This window comes from Eubalaena glacialis, chromosome 3, assembly GCF_028564815.1.
Source record: "Eubalaena glacialis isolate mEubGla1 chromosome 3, mEubGla1.1.hap2.+ XY, whole genome shotgun sequence".
In the NCBI taxonomy this organism is placed as follows: domain Eukaryota; kingdom Metazoa; phylum Chordata; class Mammalia; order Artiodactyla; family Balaenidae; genus Eubalaena; species Eubalaena glacialis.
In genome coordinates, this window is record NC_083718.1 from 176,238,289 (window position 1) to 176,262,133 (window position 23,845).

Below are 23,845 nucleotides of genomic sequence, written 5' to 3' on the forward strand. Positions count from 1 at the left end.
ACCCTTCACCCCAGCCCAGCCCCGTTGTGACCCATCCCCACTGACCACTGTTGCTGGAGTCGGGGCACTTGACCTTCCTCCGGAACTGCTTCCGCTCATCATCCCGCATCTTCCTTTCCGCTCCCTGTGGGGGATAAGGGAAAGGGGTCACCAATGGTCTCGGGAGGGGCTGGCTGCTTTGCCTCTTAAATGTGGGCCAGCCCTCTGGTGTTGCTTTCTTCCCAGAGTGAGACCAGGAAACGGGAAGGTACCAGCACTGGGTCCAGCCCAGTGCAGCCCAGCCCTGAGGTCAGGTAGACCATGAGAGACAGAGAAATAGAAAGATGGAGAAAGAAGAAATTGAGAGAGACAGAGGGGTGTGGGGAGAGAGGAACAGAGAGAGAAACAGCAAAGAGAAAGGGACTCGGAGAGAGATAAGAAGAAAGAGAAATGTGAAAAAGACAGACAGACACAGAGAAAAAGAAACCTGGAGAACTATTTACAGAGATCTAGAAAGAGATCTTCAGAAAGAGGAAGGGATGAGAGACAGAAATGCAGAGAGCAGAGGAAAATATACATAGAGAAACCAAGACAGACAAATGACAAGCACACAGGTAGAGACATTCAGAGAGCAAGAAACAGAGACAGACACACCCAGAATGGCTGGGGAGGATGCACAGGTGGGGGCTGGCCCTTCTCCCTCCCAGGGCCCAGCAGAGGGTCCACCGCAGCCACCTTGTCACAAAAGATCTTGATCTGGCAGACAGCTCGGTGTACCAGGCGCTCAGTGCCTGAGCCACAGTCGTAGGTGTCGATCTGAAGGTTCAGGGGGACACCCTTCACCCCCTTCTGCGAAGAGAAGTCTGTGCTGAGGCAGTTGATGCCGATAAACACCTGGGGACAGATGAGGGAGCTAGCTAAACAGCTGATGCAGGTCACCAGGCCTGCTGTCCCATAACCACCCTGTATAATTATGGAGCCTACTGTGTGCCTGGTGGGCACCCTTAACTTCACAACGCCCCTGGAAGGCAAACATCACCACCTCTCTTTTACAGACGGGGAAACTGATGCTCAGAGAGGGGTGGCAGCTGTCCCAAGGCGACAGAGGGAATGTATAAGGGAACCGGAGTTTGAGCTCAGGTCTTCATCAGTGGACAATGCAGCTTCCACTAGATTGCCAAGGGCAGCCCAAAGGATCAAGACCCTGGGAGGGAGACCAAGGGTCCTTTAGGAGCTTAAAATCCAGAGCCCATTTCTTTGCAACTCAGAGCAAGGAGGTAGAGAAGGGCCAAATCCCCCTCCCCGCCAGCTCCAGAAGACCACTTTCCTGCTGGCCCTGGGCCACAGAGAGTGAGACACTGCCCCTTTGCGCGGCAACCACCAGCTCTAGCCATAGCTGAACCAGTCACCCACATTGTACCGCTGAGGAAATGGAGGCTCTGAGCATGGATGTGACTTGCTAACGTTTCCACAGGGAGTTGGGCAGGGTGGCATGGTGGAATGAGCCTGGACATCGGGCCACTTAGACCTCTGCCACTCAAGCCATGTGGCTTTGGATAAGTCCTTTAATCTCACGGGCCTCAGTTTCTTTATCTGCAAAATGGGGACAATTAAACCTACCTCTTGTGGCTGTGAGGCTGGTAGAACACCTAGGGGGCTTGGATATTTTGTAACTGTTGTTGTAAGTGGGACAGTTGGAGTCTCAACCCATGTGCCTATGTGCAGCTGATGGCAGCCTGGGGTCAGTCTTAGTTGGGCATCTCTTGGCAAGCTCACCTAGCGATTGCCTACTGCTGACTCCTCCGTGGGACACTAGGCCAGACCCCACTCCAGGCTGGCCCCTGTTCTTTGCGGCATTTCCCTTGGAAATGACCCTGACTTGCACAAGTGGGGGTGGGGTGTGGTACCTGAGCAGACCCCCTTCCTTCCCTGGCTGGGGGGGCCAGGCCCACAGGTGCATGCCAGACATACCTCCCCCTCAGCCAGCTCAGCCCTAATGCAGCCCCCACCCAGCTCACGCCTGAGAAAGACCCAAGCCTGGGGGCTTAAGAGGCTGTGAGAAAATCCCAACCGAAACCCACCTCTCCCTTCCCACGAAACTCATTTCCCCCCTCCCTGAACTGGAGGCCCCAGCTCCTCCCTCAGTCCCTGGTGTCTGTTTGAATAATAATAATCCCTCGCCTTTGTGCCTCCCTTTGTTGTTTTCAGAGCCCCTTCACCTCCATTTTCTCTAGGCAGCCTGGACCGCCCCATGAGGCAAGGCAGGGAGACAGGGATTAGGTCCCCAGCTTTTCTAGGCCAGAAAGGCCCTTGCCAGGAGCCAGACCCAACCTTGGTCTGATGGGGTAAGTCTGGCCCAGGTAGGTGAAGGGACAGGCCCAGGGTTACCCAGTCCCCAACTCGCAGACTAGTGCCCTTTCCATGATGCCACCTGTCCAAACAGAAAACCAAGACACAGAGGGACACTGCAGCACAGGTGAGTTCAAGTCTGGTCTCAAGCACTAAACGGCTTAATCACTGGTGTGAAAAAAAATCACCAGAGGCTCCATTTCTCAGGTCTCTCCGATGGGCCTGGCATCGTGCCTGTCTCTTTGACGTGTGTGATCTCGTAGGATCTTCACCACAACTCTAGGAGGCAGAGGCAGATTATTCTTCCCTTCCTATGAGCTCAAGAAGTGAGGTAATGGGTTTAAGCCCTCATCTACCAGACTCCAAAGCACTTCTCCTGCAACTCTCTGCACTAGCCCACAAGTCAGGAAACCTGGCGTCAGCAGCAGCTTGCTGTGTGGCCACGCGCAAGGCTTAGTTTTCCTATCTGGTAAATAGGTGGATTGGATTAATTAACAACAGCCACCGCTTCTGTGCCAGGCTGTGCTCTACCTTTTCCTTATCGCACCTGATCCTCACGCCAACCTATCAGTTGGTGCTATGGTTACACCCCCATTTTCAGCTAAGGCATCTGTCCAAGGTCACAGAGCTGGGAAGTGGGCCCAGCGTTTCTGGCTTCTCCACCCTATGTATCCTGCCTCCTCCACTGGTGCCCTCATCGGAGCAGCTGCCACAATCCTAGGTACAGGCAAGCCCTTTTCCCAGGATGGGGACTTCCTGGCAGCCTAGCCCCATTCTGGCCATGCGCCCAGCACTGACCTTGGCCTCCTCGTTGACATTCCACACAAAGGACAGTGCATTATAGGCCACCTCCTCGATGTGTTGCACAGTGTTGAAGTTTTCTTTGCAGTCAGCTGAAACCACAGGAGACCAGAAGGAGAGTCAGAAGGGAAGGGATTTGGGGGCCCCATGGGGAGGGGTCATTTAGGGGGTGGGCCTTGTTCTTGGCAGGGACTTGTATCCTCTCCCCCAAGGACCATGCTTCAATGCAGGCAGGAAATTAGTTATTGTGCCCTGGGCTACAGGTGGAAAAACTGAGGTCCAGCCTGAGAAGCAGATCTGTCCAAACTCCAGAGGGACTCCTTAACTTTGCCAACTAGGCCAGGGCCCTCATGATTTTGTGGTGGAGCTTATACTTTTCATGGGATTGTGATTTAGGATATCTCCCAGACAAAGCAGTAGTAGTAGTAGTAATAATCACAGTAATAGTGGTAGTAATAGCCATAGTAAAAGTCATAGTACCAGTACTACTAGTATTGAACTAGTAATATTAAATAAATGATAGTACTACTGTCATTTATTGAACACTTACAATATGGCAAGCCTTCAGTTAATCCTCACAACAATGCTATGAATATTCAGCTTACACATGAGGAAAACAAAGCTCAGAGAAGTTTGGTCACTTGCCCAGGGTCACACAGCTAATAAAAGGTAGAGTAAGGACTGGAGTCTGGCTCTGTCTGGCTCCTGAACCCAGGCTCCTAACCACTTTACTAACTGGCCTCTCAGATAAGTCACTGAATCATCCCTATTTGTATTATGTTCTCTAGTACACGTGGCTCCAAGGCAGAAACAGCTCTGTAGGCAGGCAGGGCAGCTGCCGTTTTTCCAGTTGACAGCGGAAGAAACCAAGGCCCACGAAGGGGAGGTGACACAGGCCACACAGCCAGGAAGAGAGTGATAGAGCCAGAACCTGGAGATCTGAGGATGGACAGTGCCTCCCACTCATGGCGGGGCCCGGGACAAGGTGGCACACACAGAAGGCCTTCCCCCTGTCCCCTTCCCTCTGACAAAGCCCAAAGGTTCCGGCTTCCAAGGCAGAACTGCCCTTGCACTGTGCTTCAAGCCTTCCAAATCACCCACTGCCTGCACTGTTATGCATTTGTGTCTCAATTGGCCAAGCCCCCTGATGGGGACAAGCAGGTCAGCATCCCAGGGGTGTATTTATCTGACACTGCTAGGGTCCCCAGGGTCCTGTTTATCCCAAAGCAACACAGAAAAGAGGTCATTGCTTCCAGCCAACAGATGCAAATCCCTGCAAACCCCACAGCGTTTGACCTGGAGACAGGGGCCAGGCAGGCGGCTGGAGTCAGAAATAAGTCCTGCAGAGGTCAGAGGGGGCTGGGAAAAAGGGGCACAGCAAGCAAGGCCTCAGTGGGGGATGTGTGTGTGCGTGTGTGCGTGTGTGTGTGTGTGTGTGTCTGTTGTGAGACAGAGGAAGAGAGACCGGGACGGAGGGCTCGGGCGGGCTCTCACCCACATCGATGACCCGCTGCTTGGCGGTGGGTTGCCGGGAATGCCAGTGTTTCCAGAAGCGCAGCTGCTCCACCGGGCCCTTCTCGTTGTCGAAGACCACCATCACCACACTCTGCGAGCACAGCAGTCACTGTGACCCCCAGCCTCAGAAGAGGCCCAGGCAGCCTCATCCCTCGCCAGAGCCCGGGTCAAGTGGCCCAGCCCTTTGGCTTAGTTTCCCCCACTCCGTGGCGATGGGCAGTCACACAACAGCACCCTCTCCCTGGGGTCCCTGGCCGGCAGGGCTGACCGACCCCCACACCTACTGCCCAAGTACCTTGACTTTGCTGGAGGACAAGGCAAGGCCTTTGCCGCCTGCTGGGGTCCGCAGGGTGACAGGGTAGAACTGGCCCTTGTTGAGGTAGGCCATGGGCGACTCGCCCGATTTGATGTGGATGGCTTTAGGGGAGCCCAGGGTGTACTCAAAGTCACTGCGGGGAGGAGGGAGAGGAGAGTGAGGCTGGGCTCCCAGGCAGGAGTATCCCAAAGGGCAGTGGGGCAGGAAGCCCGAGGCTCTGCTATGGCCTTACTATGTGACCTCAGTAAATCACTTTACTTCCTGGGGCCTCAGTTTCCTCTTTTTCAGAGTTTCTATTTAATGGCTTTATTGAGCCACAATCCTCCTGAATAATGAATAATGGAAACCAGAGACCCCTGAGGGGTGACAAAGTTATAGGGAAGACTAGGACAACAGAACCTCGGTTTTCTAACAGGGTGCTGAGCTCTGAGGTCCTTGTCACAGCCCAGGAAAGGGATGTAGAAATGACTCTCTTCTTTTATGCGCCTTCACTCCCCTCTTTTCATTCACTGACGATGCCTGTTCTGGGGACAGTAGGGTCTTTCTGCAGCTCACTGCCCAGGTGGCCAAGGGTCCAGGGAGGCTAACTTACCTCTTGGGGCCGGGAGAGTCCTCTGGACACGGGGGTTCCGGGGATGTTTTCAGGATATCTGGGAAGAGCAGCGACTGCAGAGAAACACAATCCAGAGAAAATAAATGACCACATTCAGTTCTGCTGGGACCTCAGCCCAGGGCCACTGCATACAGCTGTGAAGGTTGTATAGTGTACAACCTGGACAACAGTACATGGCAGCCCTGCCTCAGCTCAAGGACTCTTTCTCCCATGCATTCCAAAGCTCTGACCGCCTCACTGTCTTCTCTCCTTCCGTACACGTGTGACTACACCCAGGGATGCTGTGAGGGATATGGGGGCGGGCCCTCACCTCCTGTGGGTCATCTTTGAAGGTGCTGTCAGGCTGCCAGCGCTGTGTGGGAGGCACCCCATGAATGCTCTCAAACAAGGAGCTGAGGGAGCCATTATCATACACATCACTGGTGGGCAGCAGGTAGCCGTCCACAGAGCCAGCTTCCAGCTTGCTGGGGCCTGGGGTGAGGAGAGCTGCCTTGCCCGGTGTGGGTGCAGCCCCCTCCAAGCTCATTAGGTTATTCTTCTTGAGCACATCTGGGTACTCTGGGGTTCCAGACACATTCTCCGTCAGGAATTTCATGAGGTGCGTGGGACTTTCAAGGGGGGTGAGGTCCATCTCATATTCCATGCCATGGTAGTACCTGAGGAGAGACAGGAGGGATAAGTGGGTGCACCTCTTCTCTCTGAGGGGCGGGGGTTCCTTGGCTGGATTGGAGGGTGACCATCACACTGACATACTGACCTCCTTTAATCCAATGTAATGTTAGGTCTTACCAACATGTGTGAAACAAGATACTGCAGCAAGCCAGTGTGTCACAGGGATGAGCAGGGAGGAGGGGGTCAAGAATGGAACCAAGTACAGGCTCAGAGTTCAGGGGGCAAATGTCTGCTTTATCCATTACAGTACTTGGTAATTAAAAAAACTGAAAGTTTAATTATTTATTTCTTATCCAGAGTCAAATGTCCCCACACTAAAAAAACCGTATTGAGTCATCCATGGTGTGGGCAAGAGTGGGTATTTGTGAGTACAGTTAATGTACGTTGAGAAAAAGGTCTGAAAGGATATACCCCAAACTATTAAGGGGGGCAGGGAAGTAGGATTACAAGAAACTTATTTTTTTACTTTATTTTTTTAGCAAAAATAACAGTGCCTTTAATGCATTTAATTTTACAGAATCCAAAGAATTTTTACATGTGGTCCTCACTTGGTTGTCAAAAGAGCCAGATAGACTATTTTCACACATAAGGCCCAGAGATTCACAGAATCAGAGACACTGAGTGAACACACAGACCTTATAATAAGATGCTTCTATTATCAGTGGGTGCTCTCCTTTAATTGTGCCAGTCTTCCATTCCCACCACCATACTTCTGTTTCTCAATGCCGAGCCCCAGTATGGATATTTATTTTGTTACTACACCAAATTTATTTTTAAAAAGTAAACTAAATTTAAAAATAATTACAACAATAGTTTAATTATTATAATTATACAAATATTGTTTCCTGGCTGGCTAAATATTTTACTATAACTTTTCTTAGAACAACTTTTGTTGTTATTGGAATTATTATATTAATGAGTTTTTTCATTTTATAATTTTCTACTTATCTATCCATAATCTCCCTAAAACTGTCATACACCTATAAACAATTTTCGTCAGATGAACAAATATATTATGTAATCCGCCAGTTCATTCCTCCCTCCTCCCCTTCCTTCCTTCCTTCCTTTTTTATTTTATACATTTCTACAGAGTTTGAATATTTTATAACAAGTAGGTATTATTTTATAATCAGAAAAGCTAACAACATTTTAAGAAATTAGTTTTGAGAAAAGTCTCCTGCACCGAAGCCCACTGTTTCTAGCAGTGGAGGGGCCCTGAGCCAGCCGCAAGAGTCGCAATGCCTGCCTTAGCAGTTTGGATGGTCTCGAAGGCAGAGAGGAGACCAGAAGGTTTCCCAGCAGAAGCCCTGCCCAGTGCGGGGAAAGGAAAAGTGGAGAAAGGGGGGCAGGGTCCTTCCAGTGCCCATCTGGCCATGAGCACGGCCTGCGCTGCTTTCTACAAGAAAAGGAACATCAGTGCCCCGAGGCACTAATGCCAGGCAGAGGCCCAAGAGAGCCAAGGGAAAGAAATATGGGAACATAGGTGCCCCCTCCCCTTGAGGCTGCAGGGAGGGTTTTGGAGCTAGGACAGAAAAGCTTCCATCAGGGCTTTTCCACCACTATGGCTTTGAAGTTTGTTTTCAGTAAACTCCAGCTCACATGGCCTGCAGGCACCTAGGATGTGTGTGTGTGTGTGTGTGTGTGTGTCTGTGTGTCTATGTGTCTGTGTGTCTGTGTGTTCAAGCAAGGTCTCACTATGATTTTGTGGGCCCTAGTCTCTTTTGCCTTCATAGATCCCTTCCTCCATAAAAATATTTTAAAAACCTTTTACAATTGCATTGGTATAAATACAAATATAACCCAGGTTGGATCATATTCATTGTTTTCTTCTGACTTTAAAATAGATTACAATGCCTTCGTGGGCCCCTAAGAGTACGGTGGGCCCTAGGGACTGTACCTCCTGCGCCCAGGGGATAAGGGGCCTAGAGGTGGGGGTGGGGAAGGGCAAAGGGACAGAGATGGTGGCGCCGGCGAGCCTCACCTCTTTCCTTGGTCGTTCCGGCCCCCAGTGCTGGAGGACAGTAGCCGCTTCTCCTTGGGACCCTGAGAGGAGAGGAAGGAAGGATTTATGCATGGCTCTTGGGTAAGACCTGGCTGTTAGGAGCCTCAACCCCCTCCGGGGGACTTGGCCAGGCAGGGTAGCTACCTTGGTCACTGGGAGAAAACCCACCAGTCCTTCGAGTTGTCAGGCCATCATTCAGTCTGAGCCCCAAGTTACAGAGTGGGGAGCAGTACCCCAAGATTAGCAGTTAGGAATCATGGAATTTGGAGTCAAGCAGGCCTAGCTTAAGTTCTAGCTTTACCACTTAAAAGTGCTGTGTGACTCTGGATAAATGACTGTGCTTTTCTGAGATTCAGTTTCTTCATATGTCAAGTGGGGGATCATGAACTCTACTTCAAGGGGATTGCGAAGATTTATTAATAAAAATAATGTTCACTGTTTTTTAGTGGAGTACTTCCTATGCACTGGACCCTGTGCTATGTGCCTTCTCCGTGTCCTCTAATTTAATCCCTACAACAACTCTATGATGTCTACTAATGTTATCCCCATTATATGGATGAGGAAACTGAAGCCAAAAGAGGCTCCGTCATCTTAGTGATTAGGAGTGTGGACCTCTTGGGTTTAGTTCCTAGATCTGCCACGTATTGGCTGTGTGATCTTGCGCAAGTCCCTTAACCTTTCTGCACCTCGTTGTCCTCATCTGTAAAACAGGAATAATAATAGTAATACCAACCCCTGGGACTGTTGTGAGTGTTTAGACCAGCACCTGACACATGGAGAGGACTATGTAAATGTTACCTTTCATGATTATGATCATAATATTGTTGTATCTTAGAGCATCCAGGTCATTTCTCCCTAAGGCTAATAAAGCCAGAACAAGGTCTTCGACCCAGCCTAGTGACTCCAACGCCTGGGTTCTTAGTCTCACCCCGTGGAAGAGCATGAGGAAAGGCGCCTGGCACAGTGCCCAGCATTCAGTAAGAAATGGTAAGTGGTCACCTTTAGGACTATATTGCCCAAAGCCACATTGCCAGCTTGTGGAAGGAACAGGTCTCGAACTCCCAACTTGGTGCTCTTTCCACACCATTAGATCATGTCTTTGCTATACATAGTGCTGCTCTGAATCTAACATGCTCTGGGATGGGAAGAGGGGGGCAGGTGTATCTCACCGGAACACTATATTGCAATAAACCACTGCAAGCGTCACCTTCAGAGCCTGTCCCCACCACTCTGGCCCCGGGAATGGCCTCTTGCCCAGGGGAGATGGTGCTAGAGTTTATTTTACGGCCCAGCCTCAAGCTATATATCCCAGGCTGGAGTTTAAGCTCAGACCTAGAATTCTGGCTCCTACCATGTCCCCAGGCTGAGGCAGTCAGTTCCAATTTCTTTTCCATCAAATGCTATGAGGATGTTATCAGTCTGCTGGGGAGAAGGTAAGGTAGGGTAACCATACCACTCCAGGATGAGAACCAAAGCCAGAGAGATAATTTGGGGCTTTCTCATATCTGAGGCCACTTCCCCCCTTGGCCTCTGAATTTACAGACACTTTACCTTCCTTTGTGTAGTAGAATAGATAAACTGCTTCTTGGGCCTGTGAATTTGAGGGCTCATTTACAAGGTGGCTTTAAATCTTCAAGTTCAGATTCAGTTATCACAACATTTAGCTATTCATGTCCCCCAGCCTCAGATCTGGGAAAGTCTCTTGGAGCAATAACCCAGCCTAGGAAGAGCAAGAAAGTTTGCTGTCATATGACAATTCAGACAGATGGGTAGTGGCTGCCTGGAGTACTAGGTTGAAAAAGATTTTGTGTCCTCATATACCCTCAGTGAGAATACAGTTTGTCATCCATTAGCAATGTCTGGCACAGGCACTGGAAGAGGGGTGATGTCGTGTGTTATGTACTTGTGGTTACTGACAGGTTTAAGCACACTAATCATATATGAGAGGGCCTAATTCCTGTTCTCAGGAACTGACAGTCTCCCAGAGTCAAGGCCAAGGCCCAGGAAACAATTAGAGAACAATAAAAGATGGTCTGTCAGGAGGTATTACAATGCATATAATGGCAGCGAGGGTATGAACGATAGTGAGACACTCAGGAGAGGGAGAGGTGATGTGGCAGCATGGCTTCCAAGAGAAGGTGGGCCTTGGGAAGGGCCCTGAAAGAAGGGAATGGATTCAAGAGCAAAAGGCATGTTCTAGGTGGTGGGGTTAGAATAGGCAGGTGGGGATGACAGGGCAACTGGGATGACCTAAGGTACAGGGGCAGAAAGAAGATGGTAGGTTGGAGGGTATTGCTGTGGTGTGTAAGGCCAAGGCCTTGATGCATTCAATCAATACGTATTGAGCACTGTGTGGCAGGCAGTATGGGGTGCTAGGGGCTCAGTAATGATCATGACATGATTCCTGCCCTCCAGGAGCTCAGTGTCATGGGGGAGATGGAGGAATAAATGCACAAACAGCAAGTTTCTAAGGATAGCTTCAAGGAAAAGGATGGTGGTTGCTGAGGGTGCCCAGAGGAGGCACAGAATGGGAGACCCCGGAAAGCCATCCTCACCTCCGGTGGAATGAGCTGACATTGAAGCTGAGGCCCAAAGCTGAGAGCACGGTTTAGCTAGGGGAAAGGGGAGGGTACCAGGCAGAGGGAACAGCATGTGCAAAGGCCCAGAGGTGTGAAAGAACATGGTGAGGGGTTAGGGGTGGTCATGGTGGGCTAGTGAGCCATGAGGCCTGAAAGCGAAGACACACAGTCCGTTAGAGGGGGGCATGCCCAGAGGTGGCGAACGTACCATATAGTAATCGTAGAGGAAGCTCAGGGCCGCAACGCTCTCATCGTCTCCGTTGACTCTCATCATGGCCTTCGTGGCCGCCGTCAAGGGATTTTCAAGGTAGGTCTTCCAGGCCTCATCCTCGTTAGTGTAGGGGAATTTCTGGAAGTTAACTGGGTCATTCTTTAGCAGCCGTACAGATCTGAAACTGAAAGGCAAGTAGGGAAGGTCAAATTTAGGCTGTCCCAGCAGAAGTTCCGTGAATGGTCAGCCTCAGAGCAACACCCAGGAATTCAGAGAGTTGCCAGCCTTGAAAACGTGAAACTCCTTCTTCTGTCATCACTGGGCAGATGGAGCAGTAGAATGCATCCAAACTCTGAAGCCAGATGCTTTGGGTCGCCACCAAATGTTACCACGTAGAAGCTGTAGACCTGGGGCCTCAGTTCCCTCATCTACAACGTGAAGACTGTAATCCCAACCTCGCAAGGCTTCAGAGAAGATTCAATAAAATGCTTCCATGGTAGATACTTATTCAAGGGGAATTAGTGTAACAAGGATGGGAAGTAACAATGACAAGCTGCAGAGAATAAAGTTTCCAGGTAACTCAGCATGAGTTCTTCTGATGAAATTCTCCTCAAGACCGAGAAAGACACAGAAGGCTGGAGATCATTTCAACTTAGAGAGTGTGGTGAGGGACAGAAAGAGCCAGAGCAAGGAAGCCCATAGGCAGAACCTGGTCTTGGGAAATGGCATTTCAGACCAACATTTATTGTAGAGTGGCCAAGCAGCTGCTCAGATGCCAGGAACTGGAGTGGAATGCTGCAGGGCACCCCTAGGCAGGCAGAACCTGGGCACCGCGCTGAGAACTTGGACAAATACAAGCCACATAGGCTCAAAGGCAAGAGATCAGGAAAGACTCTTTGGAGGAGGCAGACATTTTAGTTGGGGACACTCCGCACGGGGGATTATATCACTCAGATATGTAGGGCGAGTGTCCCAGGAATAGGAACATAATACAGATTAATGATGATGATGATAAAAATAATGTCTAATCTTTATTGAACACTGACCATGTTTTAGGCACTGAGCTAAGCACTTTTCATGGATTATCTCATTTAATTCTCACCGCAACACTGTGAGGCATGTAGTATTATTTTTCCTATTTTATACATGAGGAAACTGAAGCTCCGAGAAGCTAAGGGAGTTGCCCAAGGTCCCAGTTAGTGGGTTAGTGAGTGGCCCAGAGGGGATTCAAGCTTGAGCAGGATGATGCTGTAATATAGAATAGTGTTCTCAAACTTTCGCTGCATCAGAATGACATGGAAGGCTTGTTAAAACACAGATTTCCAGGCCCCACCCCTAAGTTCCCTGGTAATGCTGATGCTGGTAGTTTGGGGACCACGCTTTGTGAATCACTGGTGTAGAACATGCTCTTAATCATGAGCAAGGGCATAGAGGTGGGAAAGTTCTGGTTATGTTCACTTTAGAGCAAAGAATGTGTGAAGGATACTGGTAGGTGAGAAGCTGGGGACAGCCAGGCTGAGAAAAGAGAACTCCTGAGACTGGTGTCCTGGTGCCCCGGTGCCCCCCTTTCTAGGTGAGTCTCATAGATTCTCTAATGCTAGAGACATAGGAGTAATGCCAGCTGCCGTTTACTACACTATATATGAACACTTTCCACTCATCAGCTCTGCTCCTTACAATAACTTTAGAGGTAAGGACCATGTGCTGCAGTTCACAGATGGAGAGACCCGGGACTCGGAGGAGATAAGAAAATACCCCCAAATCACCCAACTAGTCCATGACACAACCAGGATTTAAACCCAGGCTTGTCTAGTACCAAAGCCACACATTTTCCACTAAGCCATACAGCTTTACCATAGTGCAAGAGGGCAATCCCTACCACAACAGAGAAATGCTCTAGTTGTGGAATCGTAGGCACTGTGGCAGACTGGTGGGTGGGCAAGGACCGTCACAAATCACACCACAGGAAGTGCCCTCCTGCTGCCCTGTGGCTCAAGCCTGCATTCTCAGACACAGAGGGAACAGCAGACAGGCCACAGCCAGACAGGCCGGGGGTGGCACTCAACCAGGGGCTTCTTCCAGGGCAGTGTCTCCCATCTCACTGAGCGCCAGGGTGTGGGGTATTGGGCTCTGAAAGGGAGGGAGAGGGAGCTGTCACACAGGAAAGAGAGATGACAGAAACCTTCCTGCTCCAGGGGCATGTAGAGGGAGGCACACCTCAAGTTTCTGCTTCTATAAATCAAGGGCCTTAAGATGGAGAGGTGAGAAAAGGCCCCTCCCAGTTGCCTCCTGGGCCTGGGGTTAGAGGAACTCACAGAGAAAGCCCAGGTGGCTGCCCCCAACCCCTCCCAGTCCCAGCCTAAATGGAACTCCTAAACCAAGGGGGCATAGGAGAAACAGGGAAAGGCCTGGTGGACCACTCTCTGGGTCAACAAGGAATCCCAGTGCTTAGCACTGTTCCTTGTTTATAGAGTGTGTCTAATAAAAGCACCCACTACGTAGGATGTGAGGATTGAGTGCAACATCACAGGAAAAATGCTTAAAACTGTCTCTGGCACATAACAAGTGCTTAATACAAAAAGAATGATGTTGCCATGCCAAGGAAAGGATATACTTTACACAACACTCTTTCCAGAATGTCAAAAATCTTGAGCCTATGGAATCTTATGCTGTAGTTTGGTCTTCAGGTGTTGAAATAATTCCTCATTTATAATTTCTCATAAAGGAGTAATATGCCACAAAAAAAAAAAAAAATGTGCTCTCGGCCCAGCTTGAAGCTAGACATCAAAGGTTTGCAACGTGGTACAAGACATGGTCACCCTGCAAATCATTGGCAGATCTGGGCCTGGAGCCCCAATTTGCTGACTCTGGTGGAATGACCATTATCAGCTTTGATGAGCTATCAGTTATCTTACCCTATTCAACAGTTAATTTTTAGAAGACAATGATAAAGTCACATCAGAAACGAAAGGACAGGCAACGTTTGCTGTTCATTTGGGGGGTTCTTCTGGTCTACAGTGGTCTCCAATCCATCCTGTTGGGATCCCAAAGTCTGATTCCTTGATACACAGCAGTTACCATACCTCAAGAATTTACCATAGGCAGACACTGTTCCACCTATTATTCTGCATCGTCATATCTACTCTGCACAATAGGTTTAGGGGAAGTTGAGACTCAGGTGATATTACCTGCTCAAGGTCACTCAGCTAGTAAGTGGCAGAGGCTCACCTTGAACCTGGACTTGTTGGACTCCAAGATGCAGCTCCTAACCCCATGCTAGTCTCCTTTTAAATGCCTCTTTTATTCTGGCATTCCCCTCCCCTGGAATAAACTGAACCAATCCTCCACTGCAAGACAGAAAGGGATTTGCCACCCACACAAGTCAAGAGGGACTAAGTGGGGAAGCGTGATGCGTGGAAGAGTTTCTGGCCAGGCGCTGGGAGCTCTAGAGTCCTGGTTCCCAAGTATGCTACCCATCAGTGTCACGTTCCAAGACTAAGCATTTGGCTTCTAGAAAGTCTTGGCTATGGATAAGGTTAGTTAGCATTGACTCAGTGCCAAATACTGATCCAAAAACTTTTGGCTCCCTGTTCTCTTAAAGATTAGAATTGAGAGTTGAGGGCCCAGTGGGTGAGGATGTGAAAAGTGTTCCAGGAAGGAGTGAGCCCTACTAATGGGAGACAGAGCCAGAACAAAGAGGGGAAACCAGTTGACTGGAACCTATGCGGTCACCTTCCCCGAGGGTCTCCACAAACTCTCTGTTGGTGTCCCTGTCCAAGGCCAAACTCCTCAGCCATCAGAAGGTGAAAGGGGAACCGGGGAGGAGGGTATAGGGAGAGGAAGTGGCTCTGGGCAGCCTTCTAGCCATCAGGTCTCCACCAGGCCGCAGCACAGAAGAATCTGTAGCACCATGGGAGGAAGGAGCAACAGGGTCATAGCCTGACAGACCCAAGTAACTGTGTGCCCTTGGGTAAGGTACTTAGCCCCTCCAAGCCTATTTCTTCATCTGTTAAATGGGTCTATTGAGCATCTTCTGTGTGCCAGTCAGGGACTCTTCTAGGCACTGGGGAATCAGCCAAGAACAAGACAGATAAGGCTCTTCTCCCTTTGGAATTTGCAATCTAATTGGGGAAGACTGACCGTAAACAAGTAGATAAATGAGTTAATTTTAGTTAGTGATAAGTGCTGTGAAGAAAATTAGAGCACAGTCATGTGATGGAGTTACCAGGGCTGGCTACTTTAGAGTGGGGATAATCTCATGGGTTGTTGGGAGAATTAAGTATATTAACATAAGAAATGTGTTTGACCCAGAGCCTGCCAGAGAATCATTGCTTAGTAAATAATTGGCATCATCACCGTTATCATCATCATGATCATCATTTTCTTAGAACCCCCAAATGAAAGTAAAGCGGAGACTCTGCCTGAGGTTCTTAAACTAACATCCTCTCCCAGCCTCCTGTTTGTGAACCAGGTTCCACATCAAAAACAAAAGAGACAGTGTAATAACCCCTTGCCTTGACTTTCACATTCATTATCTCTTGGAGCCTCCGGACATATATGACGTGTTATTATCTCTACTTTACAGACCAGGAAATAGACAAAGGAAAGAGACGTTAGGTGACCTGTTCCAGGGGACTGGCTGAGGGAGTTACAAAGCCAGACTCCTGGAATCTAATTCCATGACTAGTCACTTTTCCACCAACCACTAGTTTCCAAGAAGGGATGTAGAAGAGAGGGGAAAAAACAATATATCTGGGTGGCATCCATCCACCTAACCATCTATGCTTCATTTTAATAAATATTTATCAATATTTATTATACTATGTGCCAGGCTTTGTCCTAGGCGGGCAAGACAACAAGATCCCTACTGTCATAGAGGTTGCATTTTAGTGGCAGGCAAGACAGACATGACCACAAAAACAAATGGACAGCTACTATCAGATGAAGAAAGCTATGAAGGAAAAGAAGCAGGAGGACTTCTGACCTGCCTAAACTTTGGGGAATGACTAGGTGTTGGCTGAGAAGAGGGGTGGAGGGGGAGAGGGGCGTGAAGATGGGTGGGGAGGATCTTGGACTTTCCAGGTGAAAGGCAAGACAAAGGCATAAGCCTGGGACAGCTCCCAGAGCTTGTCTGCCTACTGTGTGACAGGTGTGAGCCAGGTTTTTTGCATATGTTGCCTTGTTTCAAGGAAGGCCAGCCCATTAAGAAGGAAACTCAAGTCTGAGATTTGATAATCCCTCACATTTGCATAGCGTGTTATATTTTTCAACATGCTCCTCATACATTTGTCATCACCTCTGATCCTGCAACGCCCCTGTAAGGTAGGGAGAGAAGGTATGACTATCCCCATTTGATAGCAGGATAGAATGAGCCACAGAGAAGGCCACTGGTTTGCCTAAGGCCACCCAGCTGGTATCTCATGGTGCCAGGCCTAGAACAGAGGTCTCTGTCTTCCATCATCAAGCACCTTCAAAAGGCTGCCTCCTCAGAAGCCTGGAGTGGTGAAGTGCCTGGAGTGGTGAAGTAGGGTTTCATCCCAAGTCCTTTCAGACCCTAATGCTCACTGCATTCTGGCTGAGCCACTTAAAACTCCCAGTGAGGGTAAGTGAATGTGTCTCAGCCATTAGTTGAGATTTTTTGGGTTCCAGTTAGGGTGCAAAGAGACTTTAGAAATCAAGTCTATCTCTTTTTTTTTAGTTTTGTTTGTTTGCGCTGCGTCACACAGCTTATGGGCTCTTAGTTCCCCGACCAGGGATCGAGCACAGGCCCTCAGCATTGAAAGAGCCGAGTCCTAACCACTGGACCGCCAGAGAATTCCCTAGAAATCTAGTCTCTGGGAGCAGGTGTGACTTGCCTAAGGACACACAGCACAGAGCAGGATTGGGACTCAAGTCTCCTAGCTTCCTGTCCAGTACTCAGCTCAATCACTACCTTATCTCAAAGGCATTTCAATAATTCAGAGATGGAAAAGTAAGCCCTCTGACTCAGTCTTACAGATGGGGGAAGAAAACTCACCACCAAGGGGGCAGCCTCAAACCCCACCAAAGGAGGTGCCTGACACAGGACAGATCCAGTGATCTGGGCCGCACTTCCCTCCAGCCTGAGGAGGAAGAGTTCCAGGGGCTGCCTGAGCTGAGTGTTGACACCCAGATACACCCAATGACTTGTCAAACCCTGTTGTGAGCCACCCAGCCTCATCAGCAGCGATCAATCACATTCACTAATTACCCACAGGGAGGCCCTGCCGCAGCTGCTCATGGAGGAATCGTTTTTCAGTCATCCCCATGGAAGGTGTTCCCTGGGCACGACAGGAGCGCTCCGGGGTTGTTGTGCTTGACAGTGGCCCGTCTGGTTTCTGGATGCACAGGTTGTGAAATGTGCCTTATCACATGCTGGGGCTCACTTGGGGGCCTCAGTTGGGAAATGGCAGCGCCTAGGGCATGGCTCTATAATGACTCCAGTTTGAATGAGGCAGTGTGAACTAATAGTTACAGGGTGGGCCCCAGAGCTATGCTGATCTGGGTTCCAGTTTCAGCTCTGCTATTACTAGCTGTGTGACTTTATGCAACTTGACCTCTCTGTGCCTCAATTTTCTGACCCATAAAAAAATGGGGGAAGATGAGAGCACTAACCTCACAGAGTTATTATGATAGCTGTTGTTCACTGAGGGCTTACTAAGTGCCAGGTGCTGGCCCAACAATTTCTAGTCATCGTTTTGTTTAATCTTTAGAACTTTGTGAAGTATTACTGTTGGAAAATGCAATGCGATAATGGAGGCAAAGTGATGAGCACAATGCCAGCACATAATAACATGAACTATTACTACTAATACTCACTTTGTGGGGTAGCCCCCAGAAAATTGCATGACAACTCACAGCCTCACTTTCTCCTTCTACTAGTGGCAGAAGGAGACCTGATGCTTGGAGATTCCCAGATAAAGAGGGGCAAGCATTGCCAGCTTCATCATCTGGATCCAGGTGGGCAAGTTAACTGAGAGCCGTCAGGCTCCAGCCAAAGCCTCTAGTTGCATGTAAATTAATCATATGCCATTTTCTAATTATACCAGAAGCTCACTTTCTCCCTTTTGAAAATTCCTTCCTCGATGGGAATTTTTCTTTCATGCTATATTCTCCTCTTGGTTTCCTGTCCAATTTTCCTATTTTTTTCCTCTATTGTTCAATTGAGATGTGAAAGAAGTTGCAATCTACCTCTAGACCCAGGGCACCACATCCTTTCATTCATTCATTCACTCTGCTGAATAGGCCCTGTGCTGGGTACTGGGACATAAAGGTAAATATCATGCTGTCCCCACCCTCAAAAGTTCCCAATTCTTGCTGACCTCCTAGGAAGGCCCAGTGAAATAACATCAAACGTTTGTGAGAGAATTTCCCTTCAAGACTTTCACTAGATCAGTTGCTCTGACCTTTTTAAGGAGGCAAAAGGAATAGAAGAAGGGGGCAGCCAGCCAGGATTATTTGCTCCAGTTTACAAATGGAAAAGCTGAGTTCCAGAAAGGGGAGGGAAGACAAGGGAAGGAAAGGAGCTAAGTTATTTTATGTGTCAGGCCTCGTGCCTTTTCATCCTCATACATGCCGTGAGGTGGGTGTTATCACCATTTTACATATGCAGAAACTGACACTTACAGAGGTTAAGGAGCTCATCCAAAAGTCACCCAGTCCGTACATGGCAGAGCTGGGCTCAAACACAGGTGTGACCCCATAGCAAAGCTCTCAGCCTGCTGACTCAGCTACTACACTGTAGGTCAGCGGTGGATCTGTGAATCTCCTGCCTTCCAATCCTCTGCCAGGTCTTCTAGGCCGATGGTTCTTAAATTTGAACATGGCATCAGAATCACCTGGAGGGCCTGTTAAAACACATATTGCTGAACCCCACCCCCAGAGTTTCTGATTCAGTAGGTCTAGGGTGGGGCTGAGAATTTGCATTTCTAAGGAGTTCCCGGGTGATGATGCTGAGGATGCTGGTCCAAGGACCACACGTCGAGAACACCGTTTTTTCTTTAATTAGGTGAACCAACAATTCTCTCTTTTAAAAATAATGACTCTTTCCTTCCTTTCCTCATTTCAAAAGTAACACAGATTTGTAAAACACAATATATAAAATATGGAACATACAGAAAAATTAGAAGCAGAGGCTAGAATTCACCTGCATTCCTCTGCTCAGAAATAACCACTGTTAGCAGTCTGGCATATCTCCTAGTCTTTTTTCAACATCTGTGCTGGTAGGAAGCAGGGTAGCACATTGGTGTGGGCATCCTTTTGGCCCCTGCTAAGATCTCAGCTCTTCAGCGAGATGTTGGGAAGATGTTGCCTGGGGCAAGCTTAAATCCCCTCATCCTTATATTTATACTCCCATCCTTCAGTGGATTGCTGGGAGGGTTACAGGAGATGATGTATTTATCAAGTACCGGACACTGTGTCCGATGTGGAGTCAGCGCTCAAGTAAAGGCTTGGCTGTTATTTTTGTTTTAACCAAAGGGCGCCTCGGGTACGTTACTTGTGTTTTCAGCCCTGCGGCCCTTCCTCCCCCTCCTCCTCCTCTTTGTGGATCCTTGAAGACCCTCTTGGCTCCAGGCACCGACCGGGCCTCCCGGGCGAGGGTAGCGGGCCGAGTGGCGGGGACCGCCGCCGTTTGGGTCGTCGAGGGGCCTCTCGGACTGTGGGCCCAGTCCACCTGTTTTACAGCCCGGCCTTAACGAGGATTTTTAACTTTTCATTCACCAGCAGCGTAGCTCCGACTTTTAATAACACACCTCGTGCACGACAAAAATTTGCTCCTGGCAATCATGGTTTCGACCACAAAACCACAGCGGGAGGCGTTCCTAGTTAACTCTTTCAGCGCTGCAGGCAGTCTGGAGCTCAGCGCTCCCGGAGCTTGGGTGGAGCGGTGGATGGGTCGGGTCCTCCTCCCACCCTCCGCTTCGGCTCTCCAAGATTTCGGGGAGGAAGAGGATTCCAGACGGCGGCTGGGGGCCCAGACTGCCGGGGCTGCAAAGGGGAATCCTGGCGCGCCTCGCTCACTTCCCTCTCTCTCCTCCATTCGATAGATCTACTACGTGCTGATCACTTAATCTTAATTCCCTCATATCCTCGACGGGCTGGACGGGACAGCGCGGGCCGGCCGGGCACCCAGTAGGCCCTCGCGCACTCTAAAGATGGGACTCCTAACATGGCGGCCGGCCTGGGACCCGTCGCCCGCTCTGGAAGCTCTTTTCCCGCGATAAGTGGGCGTCCGGCAGCGACTTCCTGTGCCCTCGCCGCCCCAGGATCCCTTGCGACCGGCTCTAGCCCCCGAGGCGCCGAGAACAGCGGGATGGAGGCACCGGAGGTTTGCGGAGTCCTGGAGGCTGGCAGATGCTCCCGGCCTGACCACATAAAAGTCCCGGGCGCTCCACCCGCCAGCTGCCTCGAGCTGGCTTTTAACTCCACCACCTTGGCCTCCATGCTCTTCAAGCGCCGGCCTTCGAAGTGGCCTAGTAATAGGGCTCACGTTTATGGAGCTTCTCCTCCGGGCCGGCTGGCCTACATACGGGAGCTCACTGTTTCCCTGACCAGGTGGGTGTTTATAGTCCTTATTGGACAGAGGAGGAAACTGAGGGTCAGGGAGGAGAAGCAGATTCACCAGGATCCTGAAGTTGCTAAGTGGCAGAATTTAGAGTCATGTGCAAGTCCGGCTTTTCCTACTACACCAAGTCCCAGCAAGAGGTGGCCATTCTGTCGGGATCAGAATGGATGCTAGGACCAGTCCTCTTAATTCTACACGTTTGGGGGGGAATGCAGCAGCAGCAGGAGCTCAAAACTTGCAAGCCAAGCAGCGGATTCCACCCCTCAACCCCCCTTATCAGTAAAGGCACTTGAGCCCCCAGGCACTGAGACGCTGTCATTGTAATCTTTAGTGGTGACTTCAGAGTCTGCCAGCAATTACACAGCAGGCACAGGTTCCCCTCACCCCACCCCAACCGGAGAAGCCTCTACTGTCAGGAGTTCTGACTTCAAACTCAAATCATTAAGGAGGAGAAATGCAGGAAACCTTTTTGTTTAAGTAACCCAGCTTCAGGACATTTACCCCCTAAGGGGCACCAATGAATACATTTCTGTCCGCAGCCTCTGCTGTTTTAACCAACAGATCTGAGTGGGATGGAGACACATCAGAAGATGTTTTTTGTTTTCAAAGTATGGAAAAATAGAAAGCAAGAGGTTCAGAAATGCTCATTGATTGGTTATTTCTGTATGAAGTAACAAGGCTATTTTAGATTGCTCCTTACCAGCCTTTAAGTCAATTGCTTGTCTAAAGTTACTGGATACCCCAACAGCTCCATTAAGTGGGTCCCAATATGGCCACAATTTACAGATGAGGAAACTGACATTCAGACAGGTGAAGTGACTTGGCCAAGGTCACACAGCTAATTAGTGGCAGCTGGAACTTGAACCCAGGTGTTGGCTCCACTGCCCCTGTTCTTATCCTAGTTGTTAACACGTTATCAGCCCCAGGGAGCCCATTCAAGAGAAATCCGATGCCCAGTGATTGTACCATGAACATAGTTAGCTAACCCCAGAGAATCCAAGAGCCGACTGGTATCATGGAAACTTGTCTGCAGTCAGGACCCACCAACTGCTCTACTCTCAGGTCTTCAAGTTCTTAAAACAGTCTATTAAGGAGTAGCTAGAAAAAAAGATTGTTCAATCCTTGACTCTGCCTACTCACCTCTGAGGGTGGCAGGATAGAGGATAGTCTGTATTTTAGAAGCCTGGCTTCTGCCGGCTTCCCAAACCCAGGCTAGAGCAGCTCAGAATCCCAGCCTCATCCCACCTTCTCTGAGGTCCGGACCCCAAGCCAGGGGTCCATGGTGAAAGTCATCATCAGCCAGCGGGGATTCTGAATCCCAGATATGGGCAGGAAGGCACCTGTGTCCTGTCAGGCACTAGAGATGACCTCACTGAAAACCACATCTCAGCCTTAGAACCGCCTCTGAATGAAATCAACCACATTTTATTGAATGCATCTTCAGACTTTGGCTCTGTGCTAAGCATTTTACAGCCTTTATCACACTTAATTCTCTCAAGAATCCTACAAAACATTCTTGTACCCATTTTCTAGATGAGGAAAATGAAGCGCAGGTCAGTTGAATGACTTGCCCAAATCAAGATCTCACAGCCCATGAGGAATGGAGCCTGGATTTGAACCTAGGTCAAGCTGACTAAAGAGTGCACATGTTTAACCAGCACACTTCACCTTCCCACTTGGGACTGTTCCAACACAACAAACAAGTCCCTTTAGAGAAACCCAACTCTCTGCCTAAGACAGTTCTTAGAACCACCTCAAAGAAGTTCCTTTTGGCAAGAAGATAGAAAGCCTAGATGGGATTGGAGCTGTCTCTGATTTCCAAGGCCCCCCTCACAGTATCAGAAAGTGGTGCTGAAAGCCTTCACAGTTTCAGTCCTGTGTTTCCCTACCTGGCTCGAAACTGCTCAGCAGAGAGAGAAAGGAAAAAAAAAATTATTTTCCCAGGGAAACACTCAGCTCTAGCTTGAGACGGGGCTTGCCTCAGCACGCCAAGATGAGATCGTTAGCCCATTCATTTACCCTTACAAATTGCTCTGTGAATCTTGGCGCCAGCCTCCCTGCTCTTTCCCCTTCTAGAAACCCCATCCAGCCTCCATGCTCACAACGCGCCAGGCATCCACCGGTGTTTACTCACTCAAGTTCATTCGACATCTTCCTGCTCCCAGGCTTGACGGATGGATCGGCACCGGGCACCGAGGCTCTGCTGACCGCTCGTCTCTAATTCTTGCGTGACACAGACATTCCCTGCCCAGGGAAGTGTTTGATTTATGTTGAGGTTTCAGTGTCGGGATTCTGCTGACAGGTAGGTTCCCGGCAGCTCTGGCGCTGATTGGCTACAGGTACAGGTGCCGGCGACAGCAGGTATACCTCAACAGGTGCAGCTGTTAACTCTTGGCCTGCCGAGCTGGGGGCGGAGCTATGGGTGGAGCTGGCCAATTCCTTCCTTGGTGAGGGGGTGGGGGGTGGAGATTAAGGAGGAGGGAGGAGAAAAAAATGTTGGAGAGAAGATAGCCAGAGGAAAAGTACAGGGACAAACAAATACTTGGCTGCAGGAAATCTCGATTCCTCTTTCTAGTTAGTGTCGTGGATGCCCCGGAACATCCCCCCACCCCCGCTAATTCCTTGGGCCCCTCCGCTACCCAGCATCAACTACTTCACAGCCACCAGGGAATTCTCAAAGGAGCGAGCAGATCTTCCCCTGTGGGTCTCTGTAAAAGTTCCCTTTCTTTTTCCTAGAGCTTCCCTTTAAGATAACGACATCTTATTTCTGAATAGTCTTCTACAGTTATTCGGGTGATTTCTTTTGACTTTCACAGTGACCCACTGTGGTAGCTGTTATTATCACGCTCTCTTCCTCCCCAATACACACACTTCACAGGTGAGGAAATGGAAGCCAGAGGGGTAACGTGACTTGCCCAAGGGCATGGGCTAGTGAGTGTCAGAGCCCAGATCTGAATCTTCCGTCATCCCACTGCAAATTTTGGCTTTGAGCTGAAGGCAGTGGCCACAATTCAGCAGACATTTATTGAGCACCTGTGGTGTGCCAGGCCCTACTCGGGGTTCGGAGGTGACAGAGGCCAAAAAGACAGGGTCACTGCTCTTAGAGGAGTTTATAGTCTGGGGGGGGGTGTTGGTGGCGGGGGTGGGGTGGGGCAGTAGGGTGGGAGACAGCCTGTTATTTGGTGTGATACAGATCTGAATGAGGGGTGAGCAAACCACATACCT

General features: G+C 49.6%; 1 protein-coding gene across 1 annotated transcript in view; it reads right to left on the reverse strand.

Moving 5' to 3' along the window:
- Positions 1-22,793, reverse strand: part of GRHL3 (grainyhead like transcription factor 3) — a 34,034-nt gene extending 11,241 nt beyond the window's left edge. The window contains exons 1-10 of the mRNA XM_061186992.1: positions 22,755-22,793; positions 11,035-11,221; positions 8,227-8,288; positions 5,884-6,229; positions 5,553-5,626; positions 4,940-5,093; positions 4,624-4,735; positions 3,127-3,221; positions 715-873; positions 46-124 (exon numbers count right to left, since the gene is read on the reverse strand). Of these exons, the coding sequence (XP_061042975.1) occupies positions 46-124; positions 715-873; positions 3,127-3,221; positions 4,624-4,735; positions 4,940-5,093; positions 5,553-5,626; positions 5,884-6,229; positions 8,227-8,288; positions 11,035-11,221; positions 22,755-22,771 (1,285 nt within the window). The 5' untranslated portion in view covers positions 22,772-22,793. The remainder of the gene's footprint in view (positions 1-45; positions 125-714; positions 874-3,126; positions 3,222-4,623; positions 4,736-4,939; positions 5,094-5,552; positions 5,627-5,883; positions 6,230-8,226; positions 8,289-11,034; positions 11,222-22,754) is intronic.
- Between the last annotated feature and the right edge of the window lie 1,052 nt (positions 22,794-23,845).